Here is a 21,353-nt window from a genome sequence, read left to right as displayed (position 1 = left end):
TCTGTCTTCATCACCTCTACAGGGTGACTTTCAGCCCCGCAGAGCCTCCTGGCTAGAAGAATTTGGTGGGACTTTGTGGAGCTACTGCTCATCCATACCACTACGCCGTGACATCAGCTGCCTTCTCGTAGTAATAGTAATAAATAGTTATCACTACTTCCTAACCTGATTTGGGTTTCTACTATAAAACAGCAATACTCATATATAATTCATGGTTGAAGTAAAAATGGTATTGTGGCAGGGTAATCATGAAAAAATATTTCTATAAGTCATGCAGATGGTTCATACATCACATTTGAATAAAACCTTATACTAGAAAGAGAGATTCATATTTGCCATAGAAAAGATAATATTCAAGGATTCTACGGTAGTATCGGCATAATAGTAACTAGCTATTGATGCTAATATATATGCCATTATTCTTCTAATTTCTATACTGATAATACACAGAATAAATGAATTCATTTTTAACAGGTTCCACACCACAACTAGAATAGCCCAAACATTTACAGGTAATTTGCCATATCCACAAAATTATAAATGTATAGAGAATTTCAGTGTTTTCTTATGCACAAAAGAGGCATTTACTTTGCCCTAATTCAAACATATGATGTATGTTTACTCTAAGAAAATTTGAGCTCACTTGTGGTTGAGGTTCAGTTGTACTAAATTCATTGCCTTCACGTTACACTTCATCAGTTTGTTTTTATTTCGCTGTTGTTAGTTTGAGGCCTCAGCCAGATTTATCAAAAGTTCCTTAAGAAAAATCAATATCATCCTAGATTTTCTTTCAAATGCACAATTGAGAGTCATAGCAATATATGCAAGCAAATCATAGCATAATAGAGGTGTCCCCCCCACACACACACACTTTCTTTAATTACTACAGAGAGGGCGTACAGAACTGCATTTTTCTACAGGAGTTAGATATTTGCTCTAACATGCCATCACTAAAAACAAGAGCTGAATATCGGCAAAATCTACATTGGCTGCAGTAGATATTCCATTTTTCTTCCAAATTATCTCCTTTTTTTAAGTGAATTATGTTTATGACAATCACTCAATCTAATGGAATACTGGAAAGATATTACATAAATAGACTTTGAAGGATAACTATTAGAAAGCAAAACAAAATATAACCAAATCTCTGCAATGAAAGAAACCAGAAAAAAAATCAAATTTGAAAATGTGGTTGGATCAAGCTAAGTGGTGAAAAAAATAAAAACAAAAAGAACATTTCGGAAAAATAATTCCCTAGTGCATCCCAATGAGAGAGGCAATAGTGCTCAGAATGCAACCAACTGCTCAATTCAGTTAGATGAACTTCTTCCCTTAATTTGTTCAGATGCTTCCAACTCCAGGTGCCATTTTCAAAGTTCAAAAGTTTTATGTAGTACATATGGCAAAACCCATATTGAGTATGGCCAGTTGTTTGCAAGAGGTGTAAAGCCATTTTATATGTAAATAACTAGTCTTTTATTCTTTTTCTAGAATTTTCATGCCACTTTTCTAATAAAGAATAATCTAATTTCTTACTCTCTAATAGACACATTTATTCTCCCCAATAATGATAGCTGTATTTTCTTCCTTTTAACTGCTAGTGGGGTTTGAACTGATTGGGTGGGAGCTTGGCTGTGCTCTGATTGGATGGGGTTTTTCTGTGCTCTGATTGGCTGGGGTGTGTCCTGTGTTGGTGGGGGCTTGGTTGTGCTCAGTCTAATCTGTGCTGCAGGGGATTTGAGCTGGTGAGCTGCACTGCTGCTGTTTGGCTTCGTGTTCGTGGTCGTGCTACATCTTCGTAGTGGGTGTCAGTCTGCTGCATGTATGGATTGGAGGGTTTGAAATGGCTAATGTTGCAGCTGCGGTCTGGCTTCTGGTCCTTGGTCGTGCTTCCTGATCAGTGTGGGTTTGGGTGTGCTTTCTGGGTGGATGTGGTGGTGACATCCTGTGTGGACCTCGTGAGTGTGGGTCTGGTGTCATTCCTCGTGTTAGGGACACGTTTGTCAATAAGGGCAGGTTTCCAAATGGCTGGTAGGCGGAGGTATCATCTCGCTTTGTTCATGCTGTGTGGGCGTTTATCTCGATGGCTTCTCTGATTATTCTGTTGTTAAAGTGTTCAGTTTTGGCGATAGTTCTGGTCTTTTAAAGTCAATATCGTGTCCTGTGACTTTAAAGTGTTGGACCAGGAAGAAGTTGGTTCCTCTTTTGAATGAGTTCTTGTGTTCTTCAATGCGCACTTATTCTTCTGTTGGTTTGTCCAATGTATGTGGTGGGGCAGGCGGTGCATGGGATTTCATATACCCTTGATTTTCTAACTCAATTTTGTCTTTGGGGTTTCTTAGGATGGTGGATATTTTTGGTTTGTGCAGAATGCTGTCTTGATGTTATGTTTGTGGAGGATCTTGCTGATTCTGTCTGTGGTGCCTTTATATATGGGAGGAGGGCTGTGCCATTTTCTTGCTCTCTGTCTTGGGTTTTAGTGGGGGTTCTTTTGGATTAGTTTGGTAATCTTATTTCTCTGGAATCCATTGGATGTTAGTACGTTTGTGAGAGTGTAGTTCGGTTTTTAGGTGTTGTTCATCAGCTAAGCATTTTGTTCTAGAGATGAGTGTCTTGGCTACGGAGTTGATCTGTGCTGTGTGGTGGTGTGAGAGTGCATGCAGATAGCGGTTTGTGTGTGTTTTCTTCTGGTAGATGGTGTGTCCTAGGGAGCCATTGGGTTTCTTGTAGACTAAGACATCTAGGAAGGGAAGTTGGTTGTTAACTTCTGTTTCCATGGTGAACTGTATTTTGGGGTGTAGGCTATTGAGGTGTGTGAGGAAGTTTTCAAGTTTTTCTTTCCGTGTGGCCAGATTATGAAGGTGTCGCTCACGATCTGAGCCAGAGTTTGGGTTTGTGATCAGATTTTTCTAGTGCTTGGGTTTCAAAGTGTTCCATGTAGAGGTTGGCAATGACAGGTGAGAGGGTGATCCCATGGGTGCGCCTTCTATTTGTTTGTATTTTTGTCCGTTATAGATGAAGTATGTGTTGGATAGGCAGTGGTTGGTCAGATCTAGTATGTGCTTGGGGGGGTTATATTTGTTTTGGATAGCTGTCAAGGCTTCTTTGATTGGCACTTGGGTGAAGAGGGATATGACATCAAAGCTCACGAGTAGGTCGCTGGGCTGTAAGTTTTGTTTCTTTATGATCTCTATGAACTGGAATGAGTTTTTTACGTGTGAGGCGATGGATTCTGCATAGGGCTGTAGTTGTTTGGCGAGAAATTTGGCTAGGTTTTGTAGAGGTGAGCCTATGGAGCTGACTATGGGTCTGAGTGGGGTTCCTTCTTTGTGTATCTTGGGGAGGCCGTAGAGCTTAGGGCATCTGGATGATTTTGGGACCGCCTGCCCCACCACATACATTGGACAAACCAACAGAAGAATAAGTGCACGCATTGAAGAACACAAGAACTCATTCAAAAAAGAGGAACCAACTTCTTCCCTGGTCCAACACTTTAAAGTCACAGCACACGATATTGACTTTAAAAAGACCAGAACTATCGCCAAAACTGAACACTTTAACAACAGAATAATCAGAGAAGCCATCGAGATAGAAAAACGCCCACACAGCATGAACAAACGAGATGATACCTCCCGCCTACCAGCCATTTGGAAACCTGCCCTTATTGACAAACGTGTCCCTAACACGAGGAATGACACCAGACCCACACTCACGAGGTCCACACAGGATGTCACCACCACACATCCACCCAGAAAGCACACCCAAACCCACACTGATCAGGAAGCACGACCAAGGACCAGAAGCCAGACCGCAGCTGCAACATTAGCCACTTCAAACCCCTCCAATCCATACATGCAGCAGACTGACACCCACTATGAAGATGTAGCACGACCACGAACACGAAGCCAAACAGCAGCAGTGCAGCTCACCAGCTCAAATCCCCCTGCAGCACAGATTAGACTGAGCACAACCAAGCCCCCACCAACACAGGACACACCCCAGCCAATCAGAGCACAGAAAACCCCATCCAATCAGAGCACAGCCAAGCTCCCACCCAATCAGTTCAAACCCCACTAGCAGTTAAAAGGAAGAAATAGCTGCGATCACACATTGCTCCCAGAAGCACGAAGCTGAAGCCTGAAGATGACGAATGAGACTTCAAAACGTCGCCAAGACACTTCCAATTTTACACGGGAGAAAACCCGAACAACCAAAGACCTATATACAAACACCCGTGAAAACCTCAGAAAACATATATATATATATATATATATATATATATATATATACACATATACATACATATATACATATACATACATATACAGGTCTTTGTTGTTTTTCTCCGTAAGATTATCTTACACGGAGAAAACCCGAACAACCAAAGACCTATATACAAACACCCGTGAAAACCTCAGAAAACAAATATATACATATATACATACATATATATATATATATATACACTTAGTCTGCTGAGCCACCAGAGGCCCTTAACCTTGCTATTCTTACTATACTTCTAAATTATACCGCCCTCCCAAAAGCTCTCATGTATAGAATTCTATGCAAAATTCCTTTCTCAGTGCATCTCTCCTTCTGTTGGCATGCACAATAATCTGGTTGTGCCATTCACTGTGCTATTATTTTCCTCCACAATACTGTTAACTAAAGTTTTTTCCCCTTGCCCTTGCTCTTCCCTTTTCCCTTCTCCCTTGGAATTACGAGTCAAGTGTTTAATCTATTAAGTACTAGGTGGCAGTAAAGAATTAGGTTTTTATGTCTCCAACATATAACCAATTCCCACCCAACTCCCACCCAGCAGGAGTTCAACTTTCACCCTATTCCAAAACTAAGGGAAAATCCAGGTTTTTAATAGCTTCCTGAGCATCTGGATGGCTGGGGGGGAATATTATTCTAAAAGCAGGTGCCATGAAAAAAAAGACACTTCTTCATCTTCATGATCTGCATGCTCATATCACCTTCTGTGATTATACTATTAATTTGATGAAACAACTTTCCTCCAATAAATAATATTTTCTCAAAAGAGAAATGGCTATAAACAAAATTAAGCATACTAGTAAATCCACATCTGCTTACTTTTAACATTAAAATGTTATTTATTTATGTATTTGTTCGTTTTTTTTGTTTTTTTTGTTTTTCAACAAGTACAAGGAAACAAGTAACAATATAGACATAGACATGGACACATGAAAAAAAATTGGCACAAATAAAAGGATATAAATAGGCAAAACATAGCCATAAATAGATTTTTTTTATTGGCCGAGTGTGATTGGACACACAAGGAATTTGTCTTGGTGCATATGCTCTCAGTGTACATAAAAGAAAATATACGTTCATCAAGAATCATAAGGTACAACACTTAATGATAGTCATAGGGTACAAATAAGCAATCAGGAAACAATCAATATTAATATTAATCATAAGGATACAAGCAACAAAGTTACAGTCATACAGTCATAAGTGAAAGGATATGGGTGATGGGAATGATGAGAAGATCAATAGTAGTGCAGATTTAGTAATAGTTTGACAGTTTTGAGAGAATTATTTGTTTAGCAGAGTGAAGAAACTGTTCTTGTGTCTAGTTGTTCTGATGTGCAGTGCTCTGTAGCATCGTTTTGAGGGTAGGAGTTGAAACAGTTTATGTCCAGGATGCGAGGGGTCTGTAAATATTTTCACAGCCCTCTTTTTGACTCGTGCAGTATACAGGTCCTCAATGGAAGGCAGGTTGGTAGCAATTGTTTTTTCTCCAGTTCTTATTATTCTCTGTGTCTGTCTTGTTGGGTTGCAGAACCAAACCAGACAGTTATAGAGGTGCCGATGACAGACTCAATAATTCCTCTGTAGAACTGGATCAGCAGCTCCTTGGGCAGTTTGAGCTTTCTGAGTTGGTGCAGAAAGAACATTCTTTGTTGTCCTTTTTGATGACGTTTTTGATGTTAGCTGTCCATTTTAGATCTTGTGATATGGTAGAACCTAGAAATTTTAGAAAAAGTCTCTACTGTTGATGCTGTGTTGTCTAGTATTGTAAGAAATGGAAGTATGGAAGGGTTTTTCCTAAAATCTACCACCATTTCTATGGTTTTGATTGTTCCGGTCGCGCCATGAGGCTAGTTGTTCAACTTCCCATCTGTATGAGGATTCATCATTGTATCAAATGAGACCGATCACTGTTATGTCATCTGCAAATTTCAGTAGTTTAACAGATGGATCGTTACAGAGGCAGTCATTGGTATACAGAGAGAAGAGAAGTGGGGAAAGCACATAGCCTTGGGGGGGGGCTGTGCTAATTGTACAGGTATCTGATATGATTCTGCTTAGCTTCACCTGCTGCTTTCTCTGTGTTAGGAAGCTTATAATCCATTTACAAGTCTGTTCAGGTACCTGTAGCTGGTTTAGCTTAGTTAGAAGAGTGTCTGGAATGATGGTGTTGAATGCTGAGCTAAAGTCTACAAAGAATGTAAAAGAATTCTACACATAGAATGATTACATATAAATGGGGACAGTAGGAAAGGGACGGTAGGCACACTGGTGTGCTTATGTATGCCCCCTTAGGGACCTCTTAAGAAACATGAAAGGTCCACAGTAGACAGTTTAAGGTATAAGGAATGGGATTAGTGAGACTAACAACAGGATCATGTAGAGTGTTCCAGACATTTACTACTCTATTGCAGAAGTTGTATTTCCTACAATCAAGATTAGAGTAAATTACATTGAGTTTGAATCTATTGATAGCCCTTGTGTTATTACAGTACTCATTTACAGGTAGGACATTTTGGTAAATAATCTTATGAACTAAGCATAAATTGGAACATATCGCGTAGTTCGAGGCTATCCAGACCTAAAATTTGAAGCCTGGTGGTATAGGGAATTTTATTTCAAGCAGAAAATTTGAGTACTCTTCTAGAAAAATATCTCTGGACCCTCTCTAATGTATTGATGTCTGAAATACAGTGAGGGTGCCAGGAAGGTAAACAGTATTCAAGTATAGGTTGGCAAAGGTTTGAAGTACAGCGTTACCAGAAAGAAAACTTTGTAAAATAATATTAACAACTCTTGATGCCTTTTTTGCAATGATGTTACAGTGGGCTCTGGGACTTAGATCTTTTGAAGTGAGTACTCCTAGGTCCTTGACCGAGTGTGGTTAACTTTTAGATCATTTCTAGCCAGCAAATATTTGATGTTCTTATTTCTGTTGCCAATGTACAGCATTGAGCATTTGTTAGCAGAGATTTGGAATTGCCAATTGTTTGACTATTCAGATACATAGTTTAGGTCATTTTGAAGATAGAGTTGTCTGTGATGTTGAATAGTTAAACATCATCAGAAAAGCGGACCCAGCTGCTTATAATTTGATCACAAAGGTCATTGATATAAAGCAGAAAGAGTGTTGGCTGTCTTGGGGAACACCACTGTTAACAGGTTTTGATAGGGCGCTGCCTATTTTGACCACGTTGCCTGCTTGACAGGAACGCAGTTATCCAATTATGCAGGGGTCCAGAAATGCCATAAGATTTTAGTTTCAGAAGTAGTTTGCCATGCATTACTGCAAAGGCTTTACAGAAGTCAATGTAAATTGCATCTATTGTTTTGCCCTGGTCGAGTTGAGAGGTCCAGATGTTTTTGCAGTGTATAAATTGCAGATTACATGACAAATTTTTCATGAAAACAAATTGTTTATCAGAGAGTAAGTTATTTGTACTAAGTGGAGGGTGATGGATTGGTTTATGATGGATTACATGACTTTACATGTGACACAACAAAGAAAGATTGGTCTATAATTCTCAACAAGGCTGGGGTCACCTTTTTTGAAGATAGGTATGACTGTTGCTAATGACCATATATCAGGCAAGGAGCTCATTCTAAAAGAAACTTCATAGATGGTGCTTAGAGGTTCAGATATGGTGGAGGAAAGCTTTTTAAGAAAGAAGGCACATATTCCATCAGGACCAATAGATAGAGATGGCTTTAGTTTGTGTAATGCCCTTATCTTCAGTAAAATCAATGTGGATTAGATCATTGCAATTGGATGAGGAGGACTAGGAAATGAGGAGGAGATGTCATTGCTGTTGACAAAGACTGAACTGAAAAAAGTGTTGAAGAGCTTAGCTTTAATGGTATCATTGTTACAATCTTCACCATTCAGCCCTTTTATAGAAATTATAGAAGGCACAATTGGATTTCGTGTGTAACAACTCTTCCTCCTGTTTGCAATGGTAATTGATATATTCTGTTTTTATTTGGTGGCACATGGATTTGTATCAGTTTTTGAAGTTAGCTACATAGCGAGTTTTATTTTTCTGCCAAAAGGATTTTTTTTATTGGAGTTTCCTTATTGATATGGTAATTCATTCTTTTTTGCTTTGGACGTTACAAATGGTACATATAGATTAATTATTCTTTGAACTTCAAGTAGAAAAGTGTTATAATAGTCTTCAGCAGTGTTGCAGTCATTGAATAAGATTTGCCAACCTAGAGATGAAAGGTTGGCAGCTATGAGATCGTAATTTGCTTTTTTAAAGTTGTATTTAGGAGTCCTATTATGAGATTCTTTGTATGGATGTAAATTTAGACAAAAGTCAATCATGCAGTGGTCACTGTTGGAAAAAGGTTCTTTGATATGAAGGTTATAAATTGTGTTTAAACTATTGCAGAAAATTAAATCGAGGCAGTTGTTGAATCTAGTGTTGTTAGATACTAACTGATCAAGTCCTAAAATAGTGATAGCATTATATAATTGTATGTATTGATTCAGTAGAGCATTCATTTAGAGTCACCAAAAAAAAATAATGGGATGTGGGCATGAGGCTGCCCATGTTAGTAAAATAGTTAGTTTATTCATATGATCAAGGTCATAATCAGGGGCTCTGTATCATAATAGGAAGCGAATTGTGGTATTTGGTGAAAGATCGCAGATAATGGTCTCATGAAAAACTAGCTCTTGTGATACTTGAATATTTTTCAGATCTAGGGACTTTAAATCCAATAACCAGATCTAGGTTATTCCAACTAACATGCTGATACCCAAAGTAAAGCAAGTGGTACTTGTGACATTGGGAAGATAAAGTAATTACACTTAAAGGTATTATCTTATCTTATCCAGCAAGACCTGAGTCTTTGCATAATGTGTCCAAAATAGGCTAATTTGAACCTGACCATTTAAGCCTTGGGACCTGGGGTTGATTTGCTCAATGATCCATTGGTCTACTTTCCTGGTTGTCGTAGTAGTTTCAGGAGCCTTCTCCAACTCCAAATTTCAAATGCATCAAAACTCAAATAAATTACAGACTTCCAGTGAAAAGATGGCCAACTGACAGGAATAATCCCTGAAAGGTTGTTCCCTGGACTGTAGTTTTTTCAACCTACCAATGGAAGGAATTGGCATCTCTTTAGTTTATATGACTCTTCTGGGTTAGGGAAAGTCCTAGAATTATTTTACAAGATCCTCTGATACAGCAAAGGTCTGCAGAAACTGTGTTTTGAAGCAGCCTCCATGCCAAAAATGGGAGGGGGGGGGGACCTGTAGTCAGTTCATTGTTGAAGAAGCAGCCATTTTGGAATTTATTTTTCAAATGGGCAGTAGGTTGCCCCTTTCATTTCTTAATTGTTTGTAAGGATTAATATTTTTTATTAAGCTAAAAGAAGCTCTCTTTAGCCACAGCCTCTTATTCTTTTTTGAAAATCTGCACCATTTGGGGGATTTTTTCATTGTTAAACAACAAGGAAAAGACTGTTGAAGGCACGCTAAAATAAGGAAGTGTGGAGTAAAAAAGATTGATTGAGAAATATAAAGGTAGAAAGTTGTGGTTCTAGTTTATTATTTTTAGTAATTTGTAGCTTGGTCAGCTTCGCTGTGGATTTTTATTATTTCTGGCCAGCAATTCTTAAGTGACTTAAAAAAAACTACTCTTTTACTAAAGAGGGAGTTAAGAAGATGGAGAAACTAATTATTAGAGATGCATTTGAAAAATCTTTAAATAAAATCCATCAGTTCATAGATCAGCTATACTCAAAGGATATTTAAAAAAAAAAAAACTTCTCAAACTACTTCACAGATGCAAATATGTGTAAAAAGTTGCCAAACCACCGAAGAAATTTCACAAGTAGCTGACAATGCAGAGGAGTCAATTATGATTTAAATATAAATCTCCCAATACAATTAAAGGAAAATCTCCAAGAAAATCTACAACTTTTAAAAGGACAAGTTTGAGACTTTTTCTTCATGGACATTAACAGGGTTGAGAAATCCTTGAGAAAAAGAGATGCTTATAACTACTTGACAAACATTCCGGAGAAGAAAAAGATTTTATTCCATGAAGACAAGCTCGAAGGAGTGACTTAAACTTAATGAATCAATTGGAATTAGGATGGATTTTTATCAATGTGATATTTGTAATTGAAAGAAAGTCTTAATCTAAAATTTGAAAATGTATTTTTCCCTTTAAGTAAAGGATCTTTGTTAAGAGAAAAGATGTATTAGCTTAAAAAAAAGTTTAGAGTTTTAAAAAAGAGGTATACAAGAAGAAAAAGTTATTCTATGAGGGAAGGAGTTTAATAAATTAATTGGAGTTATTTGGAATTATATTGGTCTGAAAGTAAACTCTAAAGTATGTATGTTAACAGGAAGTTTTAAAAAAGATGCATTAGAATGTTTTGATTTTAGAAATATTTTTAAAGAAAAGTTTAGTGTTTTAAAATGGATGAAAAAATATTTTTTCATTAAAGGTTAAAGAATTTGAAAGAATACAGTGAATTTTGTTAAGATAAATGGTGATAGTTTACAAAGATTATTAAGTGCAAATAGAAATACATACTATTTCAACAGCAGGAAAGATAAAGCAGAAATGGTTAGATTGTTTTATTCAAAGAGGAGAATATATTTAATTATGTTTTTTATTTGGATATCACTTCTGGATTTTGTGCTTGTGATGAAAAAAAAATGAAACATTGACCTTGGTTTTGCTGATTAGATTTGTTGCTATAGAAATGGCATTGTATAGAAATTGTTATTATTAATGTGTAAAAGTAAAAAAGTTGAGCTGTAATATTGTTATCTTGTACTGTGCTAAAAAGAGTCAGAAGTTAACATTTTTTCTTCCTTCCTTTGTATTTCATATTTTCTTTTCCTCCTCTCTTTTTCCTTCCTTTAATTTCTTATTTTTATTTTTATTTCCATTTTACACATTGATAAAACAATGAAAGTCATGAGATAAAAAATACTCAAGTAAAGTGCACACTAGAAATTATAGTAGAACTTTTAAGAAACTTGATAACCACTTGTCTGGAATAATATAGCATCTCCTGCTTGAGTGGGGTTTGACTTGATGACCTCCATGTTCCCTTCCAATTCTGTTAAGTTAACTCTTCTGCATGCTTTATAACTTAATTCATGAATGCATGTACTTTTATGGTAATATGCCACCAACATATATGTGATGACAAAGAAGCACCACAAAACCTGAAGATCAGTTTGGCTTTCTCAAAATAGCAGTTTGCCTTCCAACTACTAAGAGAAAAAGAGAAGTTTGTGATTGTTGTTGTTGTTAGTTGTAAAGTCATGTCTGACCCATCACCACTCCATGGACAATGTTCCTCCAGGCCTTCCTGTCCTCCACCATCCCCCTTTGTCCATTTAAGATCATGACGACTGCTTCAGTGATTTTTGTGATACAAGTTTATGATACTAGGGTTTATTGAGAGGCAATTAAACGAGGTTAACTTGTTCCTGGTCCTTCAAAACATGCCTTTCAATGATCTAAGCTAGGGCAATCTAGCATCATTCCCACTGCTTTTAATGGCATCAATTATTATTTCCTTTTAGATTCTTAGGCTGATAAGGTAAAATGAGCTTTTTTAAAAAAACATATTTTTTAAAAAAGATTTAAATGCATATTGCAGTACACTTTCTATTGAAAGTTAACATTACCTGCATACTATATCTAATTGCCTCTTTTAAAAAAATAGGTGTGTTTGTGACCTTTAAAAATGTAATGGTGTCAAAAAATCCATAATCCATCATTATCTCTTCAGTCTCCTTCTCTGTCATTGACCCATTGTTAGCTGTGAATGGGGCATTCATTGCACAATACATCAACTTCTTATGCACCTGCCATGTTCTATCATGAATTATATTAATTCACGTAAAGCTAACAAAGATTAATTGCTGTAGTACAGCAGATTGGCACAGGAGGTTTTGCTGCTTGGCAATCTCAGAATGCAGGCATTCATTCAACCTTGCTTATTTGTCACTGCTTCATATCTCAACAGGTGTGTGCCCAATCACTGTGAGCATGGAGGGAAATGTACCCAAACATGGGATAGCTTCAGTTGCACCTGCGATGGAACTGGATACAGTGGAGCCACATGCCATAAATGTAAGTGGGACTTGAGCCTTCATGCTGCCTCCCATAATGTTCTTTGTTAATTGAATTAATAATAATACTGATTATATAAGGAAACAGTGGCATGAACTAAAAAGGCAGAATAAAATCTATCTTTAAGTAATAAGGAAGTCTTTAATTTACAAGGAATAGTCCATCCACATTGTTCATTTAAAAAGGAAAAAAGAATGTTTTCAAGTACTTTTAAGGAATAATATATTTGCTAATGTTTTCTTAGAATACATTTGTTATCACTAGTATGAAAAAACAACTTTGTAATTTGAATAGAAAACTTTTCTGGGAAAAATTGAATTGCATAATCATGTGCAGAGTTTGTTTTCTTCTTCCCAAAACTGAATCATGATTCAGAAATGAACCATGCATGTTTTTAAAATTGCATTGGAACATTTTATTATGCTTAATGCATTACTTCTATGAATTAGGCTTCCTATTTCTTCTGCTTTTTTTGCACTTTTAATCTGTTGATGATTTTTTCTCAATTCTGACCTTAAATCTTTATTCACTTCCTTCTTGATATTTTATAGAAATTCATCTTGTAATGCTTTTACTTGTCAGCATTCTGTTCAAAATTATAACATTATTTCAATATTCAAGTTTTGTGTCTTGTATAGTTATCATTTTTAACTTGTTCTTGGCTGTCTTGCCCATAATAAGCCAGTCCATGCTTTTATGCAAGCCATTGTTCCTGAGTCTCATTGTTGTTGTGTCTTGCCCGCTCTCACAGCAGCCGGGGCCTTCTTATCTGCTCCCAAACACGGAGGAATGTATGCGTCCCGGCCCCAGTCCTGGCTCCATGCCCAGACAAGCTGAAGTGGAGGGAGCACCCCCCGGCCCCAGCCCTGGCTCCATGCCCAGGCAAACGGAGCAGCTAGACCCCTCCCCCTCCTCCACAGCATGTGAGCCTGAGGAAAGTTTATTTCCAACAACAGCTGCTGATTGGAGTGACCCTCGCATCAGAAGACTGGATAGGCGGAGGCAACAGAAGGAAGGGAGGAGCAGGCCTTAATGAGTGCTGAGTCATGGAGCCACACCCCATGGCCTATATAAAGGATCTGCTTTCTGGCAGTCTCTGAGTCAGGCAAAGTCGAACTTATCTTGCTGAAGTCACTTTCTGGTCTCCTGCCTGCTCTGAGGACTTTGCTAGGACTTTGGGCAGAGCTGCAGAGGCAAGCCTGATTCGGATTTCCCTGACCCAGCCGTCAGCGGAGGAGTGGGACACGACAATTGTCCACTTGCGACTGATGTTCTGGGACTCTAAGACCTGACATGGTCCTTGTTGACCTGGGCAATGATGAATACAGTATAGGATTCTTTTTCTGTGTTCTTACTATAGAAAATGGGTACACCCAGAGACCTGTGTAGCATTGGTTATCTTTCTGGTAGAATATACTACTGCCAATGTAACTCTCAATCTCATCAGACCATCACAAGTCCTTCCACCATGACAAGTGGTATCCATAGAGAAGTTATTTTTATTATTAAATTTATATTGCTGCCTGAGTCCCAGAGACTCTGGACAATTGCTGACATGGTTAGGCATCAACACAGTTCCATCTTTATCAGTCTTCTTAGCCAGACACATATTCAAAGGCTGATGTAAGAAAACTGAGAGCACTCCTCTCCCACACACAACTATTTATGCTGACAGCACCTGCAAATAGATTGGATCACCATTTATGTAAATTTACAATTTTGCACTTATCAGAATCAAAGGAAAAACACATAATATTAATAACGGTATATAGATACAAGAGTAAAAATCCAAAATTGTGAAAGTGGTCCTTTACAAACCTTTCCCATAAATACAAATCTAAGTTTAATTTTAATTGACTTACCATATCTTTTGGAGTATTAGATGCACCGGAATATAAGATGCACCTTAGTTTTTGGGGAGGAAAATAAGGAAAAAGCAGATTGGCAGGTGGATCAGCCTCCCAGAATACTCCCAGTCAGCTGTTCCAGAGGTGAATTTTAGCAACAGGTTCTTTGGCAAAGAGCAACAGAGCTCTGTGCCTTTGCTTTTTTTTTTTTTGCTTTTTTTTCTGCCTCTGAAAGCCTCTGAAACAGCTTCAGAAAAAAAGCCTTGAAGCTCTGTTTTTTCTTTTTCTTTCAGCACTTCAGATTTATTTATTTTATTTGTCACAACAATATATATAAGCATTACACAAAAAGATTATATAGTATATAAACATATATATGAGGAAATATAAGGAGATAGATATATATATATATATATATATATATATATATATATATATATATATATATATATATATATATATATATATATATTCTGAGGTTTTCGCGGGTGTTTGTATGTAGGTCTTTGGTTATTCGGGTTTTCTCCCACATAAAATTGGAAGTGTCTTGGCGACGTTTCGACGAAGTCTCATTCGTCATCTTCAGGCTTCAGCTTCGTGCTTCTGGGAGCAATGTGTGATTGCAGCTGTTTCTTCCTTTTTAACTGTTAGTGGGGGTTTGAACTGATTGGGTGGGAGCCACCCAAAAGCAACTTACCCAAAGAAGAACAGACAGCACTACTTAACCTGAAAAAAGACACCAGCATAATAATCCTACCAGCAGACAAGGGCAATGCCACGGTGGTTATGAACACATCTGACTACCAAACCAAATTAACCAACCTACTCCAAGACCCTGCATACAAGCCCCTAAAAACAGACCCCACCACCTACCTAGAAAAAACCACTAGATCCAAAATAAAAGCCTCCCCCATCAGCGAAGAAATCCAACAAAGAATCATCCCCAGAGAGAAATCATCCAGATGCCCTAAGCTCTATGGTCTCCCCAAGATACACAAAGAAAGAACCCCACTCAGACCCATAGTCAGCTCCATAGGCTCACCTCTACAAAACCTAGCCAAATTTCTTGCCAAACAACTACAGCCCTATGCAGAATCCATTGCCTCACATGTAAAAAACTCATTCCAGTTCATAGAGATCATAAAGAAACAAAACTTACAGCCCAGTGACCTACTCGTGAGCTTTGATGTCATATCCCTCTTCACCCAAGTGCCAATCAAAGAAGCCTTGACAGCTATCCAAAACAAATATAACCCCCCAAGCACATCCTAGATCTGACCAACCACTGCCTATCCAACACATACTTCATCTATAATGGACAAAAATACAAACAAATAGAAGGAGCACCCATGGGATCACCCCTCTCACCTGTCATTGCCAACCTCTACATGGAACACTTTGAAACCCAAGCACTAGAAAAATCTGATCACAAACCCAAACTCTGGCTCAGATATGTAGACGACACCTTCATAATCTGGCCACACGGGAAAGAAAAACTTGACAACTTCCTCACACACCTCAATAGCCTACACCCCAAAATATAGTTCACCATGGAAACAGAAGTTAACAACCAACTTCCCTTCCTAGATGTCTTAGTCTACAAGAAGCCCAATGGCTCCCTAGGACACACCATCTACCAGAAGAAAACACACACAAACCGCTATCTGCACGCACTCTCACACCACCACCCAGCACAGATCAACTCAGAGCCAAGACACTCATCTCCAGAACAAAATGCTTAGCTGATGAACAACACCTAAAACCGAACTACACACTCTCACTAACGTAAAAACTCATTCCAGTTCATAGAGATCATAAAGAAACAAAACTTACAGCCCAGCGACCTACTCGTGAGCTTTGATGTCATATCCTCTTCACCCAAGTGCCAATCAAAGAAGCCTTGACAGCTATCCAAAACAAATATAACCCCCAAGCACATCCTAGATCTGACCAACCACTGCCTATCCAACACATACTTCATCTATAATGGACAAAATACAAACAAATAGAAGGAGCACCCATGGGACCACCCTCTCACCTGTCATTGCCAACCTCTACATGGAACACTTTGAAACCCAAGCTCTAGAAAAATCTGATCACAAACCCAAACTCTGGCTCAGATATGTAGATGACACCTTCATAATCTGGCCACACGGGAAAGAAAAACTTGACAACTTCCTCACACACCTCAATAGCCTACACCCCAAAATACAGTTCACCATGGAAACAGAAGTTAACAACCAACTTCCCTTCCTAGATGTCTTAGTCTACAGAAACCCAATGGCTCCCTAGGACACACCATCTACCAGAAGAAAACACACACAAACCGCTATCTGCATGCACTCTCACACCACCACCCAGCACAGATCAACTCCGTAGCCAAGACACTCATCTCCAGAACAAAATGCTTAGCTGACGAACAACACCTAAAAACCGAACTACACACTCTCACTAACGTACTAACATCCAATGGATTCCAGAGAAATAAGATTACCAAACTAATCCAAAAAGAACCCCCCACTAAAATCCAAGACAGAGAACAAGAAAATGGCACAGCCCTCCTCCCATATATAAAAGGCACCACAGACAGAATCAGCAAGATCCTCCACAAACACAACATCAAGACAGCATTCTGCACAAACCGAAAAATATCCACCATCCTAAGAAACCCCAAAGACAAAATTGAGTTAGAAAATCAAGGAGTATATGAAATCCCATGCACCGCCTGCCCCACCACATACATTGGACAAACCAACAGAAGAATAAGTGCACGCATTGAAGAACACAAGAACTCATTCAAAAAAGAGGAACCAACTTCTTCCCTGGTCCAACACTTTAAAGTCACAGGACATGATATTGACTTTAAAAAGACCAGAACTATCGCCAAAACTGAACACTTTAACAACAGAATAATCAGAGAAGCCATCGAGATAGAAAAACGCCCACACAGCATGAACAAACGAGATGATACCTCCCGCCTACCAGCCATTTGGAAACCCGCCCTTATTGACAAACGAGTCCCTAACACGAGGAATGACACCAGACCCACACTCACGAGGTCCACACAGGATGTCACCACCACACATCCACCCAGAAAGCAGACCCAAACCCACACTGATCATGAAGCACGACCAAGGACCAGAAGCCAGACCGCAGCTGCAACATTAGCCATTTCAAACCCCTCCAATCCATACATGCAGCAGACTGACACCCACTATGAAGATGTAGCACGACCACGACCACGAAGCCAAACAACAGCAATGCAGCTCACCAGCTCAAATCCCCCTGCAACTCAAACTAGTCTGAGACAACCAAGCCAAACCCACCCAAACAGGACACACCCCCAGCCAATCAGAGCACAAAAAAAACCCCATCCAATCAGAGCACAGCCAAGCTCCCACCCAATCAGTTCAAACCCCCACTAGCAGTTAAAAAGGAAGAAACAGTTGCAATCACACATTGCTCCCAGAAGCACGAAGCTGAAGCCTGAAGATGATGAATGAGACTTCGTCGACACTTCCAATTTTACGTGGGAGAAAACCTAAATAACCAAAGACCTACATATATATATATATATATATATATATATATATATATATATGTATATATATGAAGAAAAAAGAAAAACAATAGGACAGGAACGGTAGGCATGTTTGTGCTCTTATGCACGCCCCTTATGGTCCTCTTAGGAATGGGGTGAGGTCAATTCAGGGGGGCGCCGCGGATCTTATAGGCGTTACGGAGACCTGGTTGGGCACCGAAGGGGGCGTGCCCCTGGTCGAAATGTGCCCACCGGGCTTCCGTGCATTTCATCAGCCGAGGGCCCAGGGTAGGGGTGGGGGGGTGGCAGTTGTTATTAAAGAGAGTCTAGAGCCGAGGGAAACCACTGTACCTCAGATTGCCGGATGTGAATTCATCTTTGTGAGATGGGGTCATAGGTGTCAGATGGGCTTGCTAGTCGCGTACCTGGCTCCTTGCTGTATGACAGCTGCCCTGCCCGAGCTCCTGGAGGTGCTTGCTGGGGTGGCAGTGGAGACCCCCAGACTCTTAGTCATGGGGGACTTTAACTTGCCATCTGCCGGCTCGTCATCAACAGTGGCTCGGGAGTTCATGGCTTCCATGACGGCCTTGGACCTGACTCAAGTAATGGATGGCCCCACTCACATCGGGGGAGGCACACTGGACCTGATTTTTATCTCTGGTCAGTGGTTGCAGGATCTGGACTTGAGAGATGTAGTCACAGAACCTTTGTCATGGTCAGATCACTCTCTCCTTCGCCTGGACTTTCTGACCGCTACCCAACACCGCAGGGAGACGGAACCGCTACGTTGGTTCTGTCCCAGGCACCTGATGGACCCGGAGAGGTTCCGGACGGAGCTTGGGCCATTTCCTGAGGGTCTGGCTCACGGCACGGCAGAGGAACTAGCCGCAGCCTGGGAACGGGCTGTGGCTGGGGCTTTAGACCGTGTCGTGCCTCTGCGCCTCTGACCCGCGAGATCCCAACCGCCCTTGGTTCTCTGAGGAGCTGAGGGGGATGAAACGCCGGAGAAAACACCTAGAGAGTTCTTGGAGGTCTAGCCGTTCAGAAGCTGATTGGACACTAGTTAGGTCCTATACTAGGACCTACCTAGTGGCACTGAGGGAAGCGAGGCGTTGCTACGTCTCCTCCCTCATTGCGTCGGCAGATAACCGCCCAGCCGCCCTGTTTCGGGTGACCCGTTCCCTCCTTCACCAGGGGGAGCGGGATGACCCGTTGCAGGGACGTGCTGAGGAGTTTAACGGTTATCTATACGATAAAATCGTTCAGCTTCGGGACGTTCTGGACCAAAATTTTGGTGATTCAGATGGGGCGTCTGAGGGTGGTCTTGGTGATATTGTCTGGGATGAGTTTGACCCTGTGACTCCCGAGGACATGGACAGGTTGTTGGGTAGGTTGAATGCCACCACGTGTTTACTGGACCCGTGCCCCTCCTGGTTGGTGCTGGCCACTCAGGAGGTGACACGAGGCTGGCTCCAGGCGATTACGAGCGCTTCCTTGTTGGAGGGAGTCTTCCCGGCCGCCTTGAAAGAGGCGGTGGTGAGGCCCCTCCTCAAGAAGCCTTCCTGACCCGCTGTTTTAGGTAATTATCGTCGGTCTCCAACCCGCTGGCGAAGGTTGTAGAGAGTATGGTGGCATATCAGTTTCTGCACCTGGATGAAACTGTCTATCTAGACCTGCTCCAGTCCGGTTTCCGCCCAGTTACAGCACTGAGACGGCTTTGGTCGCGTTGGTGGATGATCTCTGAGGGCCAGGGATAGGGATGTTCCTCTGCCCTGGTCCTATTAGACCTCTCAGCGGCTTTTGATACCATCGACCATGGTATCCTGCTGCGCCAGTTGGAGGGATTGGGAGTGGAGGCACCGTTTATCGGTGGTTCTCCTCCTATCTCTCCGACCGGTCGCAGACGGTGTTGACAGGGGCAGAGGTCGGCCCCGAGGCGCCTCACTTGTGGGTGCCGCAGGGCCGATTCTCTCGCCTTCTGTTCAACATCTATATGAAGCCGCTGGGTGAGATCATCAGTGGCTTCGTGTGAGGTACCAGCTGTACGCTGATGACACCCAGCTGTACTTTTCCACACCGGCCACCCCAATGAAGCTATCAAGTGCTGTCCCGGTGTTTGGAAGCCGATGGGTCTGGATGGGGAGAAACAGGCTCAAGCTCAATCCTCCAAGACAGAGTGGCTGTGGATGCCGGCATCCCGCACAGTCAGCTGAGTCCACGGCTGACTGTTGGGGCGAGTCATTGGCCCGATGGAGAGGGTGCGCAACTTAGGCGCCTCCTGGATGAACGGCTGTCTTTTGAAGATCATTTGGCGGCCGTCTCCAGGAGAGCTTTCCACCAGGTTCACCTGGTGCGCCAGTTGCGCCTTTCTAGACCGGGATGCCTTATGCACGGTCACTCACGCCTCGTGACATCTCGCCTGGATTACTGCAATGCTCTCTACATGGGGCTCCTTGAGGGGCATCCGGAGGCTTCAGTTAGTCCAGAATGCGGCTGCTGGTGATAGAGGGAGCCCTCGTGGCTGCGTGACACCTATCCTGCGCAGACTGCACTGGCTACCTGTGGCCTTCCGGTGCGCTTCAAGGTTTTGGTGACCATCTTTAAAGCGCCCATGGCATAGGGCCGGGCTATTTACGGGACCGCCTACTGCTACCGGCTACCTCTCACCGACCCGTGCGCTCTCACAGAGAGGGACTCCTCAGGGTGCCGTCAGCTAGGCAGTGCCGTCTGGCGACACCCAGGGGAAGGGCCTTCTCTGTGGGGGCTCCTACCCTCTGGAACGAACTTCCCCCAGGACTCCGTCAACTTCCGGACCTCCGAACCTTTCGTCGCGAGCTTAAAACACACTTATTCATTTGTGCAGGACTGGATTAGTTTTTAAATTTATATTGGTTTTAAATGGGTTTTTATTATTTATATTGCTTTTTAATTCAGCTTTGTAGAATAAGTTTTTTAAATGTGGTTTTAGTGTGTATTTATATGTCTTTTACTTGCCTGTGAACCGCCCTGAGTCCCTCGGGAGATAGGGCGGTATATAAATGTGATTAATAAATAAATAAATAAATAGTAGAAAGATTTTGGTTAAAGCTTTTGGGATTATGGGAAGAGGGGGCTTCTTGTCTGAAGCTTCATTTCTGAATCTTTTTTCAGCCTCTGAAACCTCCGTTTGAGAAGCTGGGCGGGACTACATTCAAAGTATAAGATGCACCTTGATTTTCACCCTCTTTTTTGGGGGGAAAAAGATGCATCTTATACTCAGGAAAACATGGTAGATTTAAATAGTGATTAGTCAATTTAAGCATTCTATATATTATTTGGAAATTAGACAGTCTTTAAATGTTTACCAATTAGGATTGATCTTGGGAAAACATCACTTCTCTGAAATTAAATGTTTTACCCAAGGAAAATATTGTCAGGTGCCTTACTTCTAGATAACATAATACACTGTCTTCTGCAAATATAATAAATACATAAAAAATGGAATTAGTACTTCTTGACTTATGTAGTGCTAGAACAGGAATTGAAAAGCTATTGCCATATTTTTCAACCACTGTTATTATAAAGGCTTAGAGA

The 21,353-nt window shown here is 40.7% G+C and overlaps 1 protein-coding gene across 1 annotated transcript in view; it reads left to right on the top strand.

Moving 5' to 3' along the window:
• CNTNAP2 (contactin associated protein 2) overlaps positions 1 to 21,353 on the top strand; it is a 788,332-nt gene that overhangs the window by 385,486 nt on the left and 381,493 nt on the right. Inside the window, exon 11 of the mRNA XM_058182711.1 lies at positions 12,286 to 12,392. Within this exon, the coding sequence (XP_058038694.1) occupies positions 12,286 to 12,392 (107 nt within the window). The remainder of the gene's footprint in view (positions 1 to 12,285; positions 12,393 to 21,353) is intronic.

The sequence above is a fragment of the Ahaetulla prasina genome, chromosome 4, assembly GCF_028640845.1.
Source record: "Ahaetulla prasina isolate Xishuangbanna chromosome 4, ASM2864084v1, whole genome shotgun sequence".
Taxonomy (NCBI): domain Eukaryota; kingdom Metazoa; phylum Chordata; class Lepidosauria; order Squamata; family Colubridae; genus Ahaetulla; species Ahaetulla prasina.
Note: the sequence above shows the minus strand (reverse complement) of the source record. Positions and strands in the feature narration are given on the sequence as shown.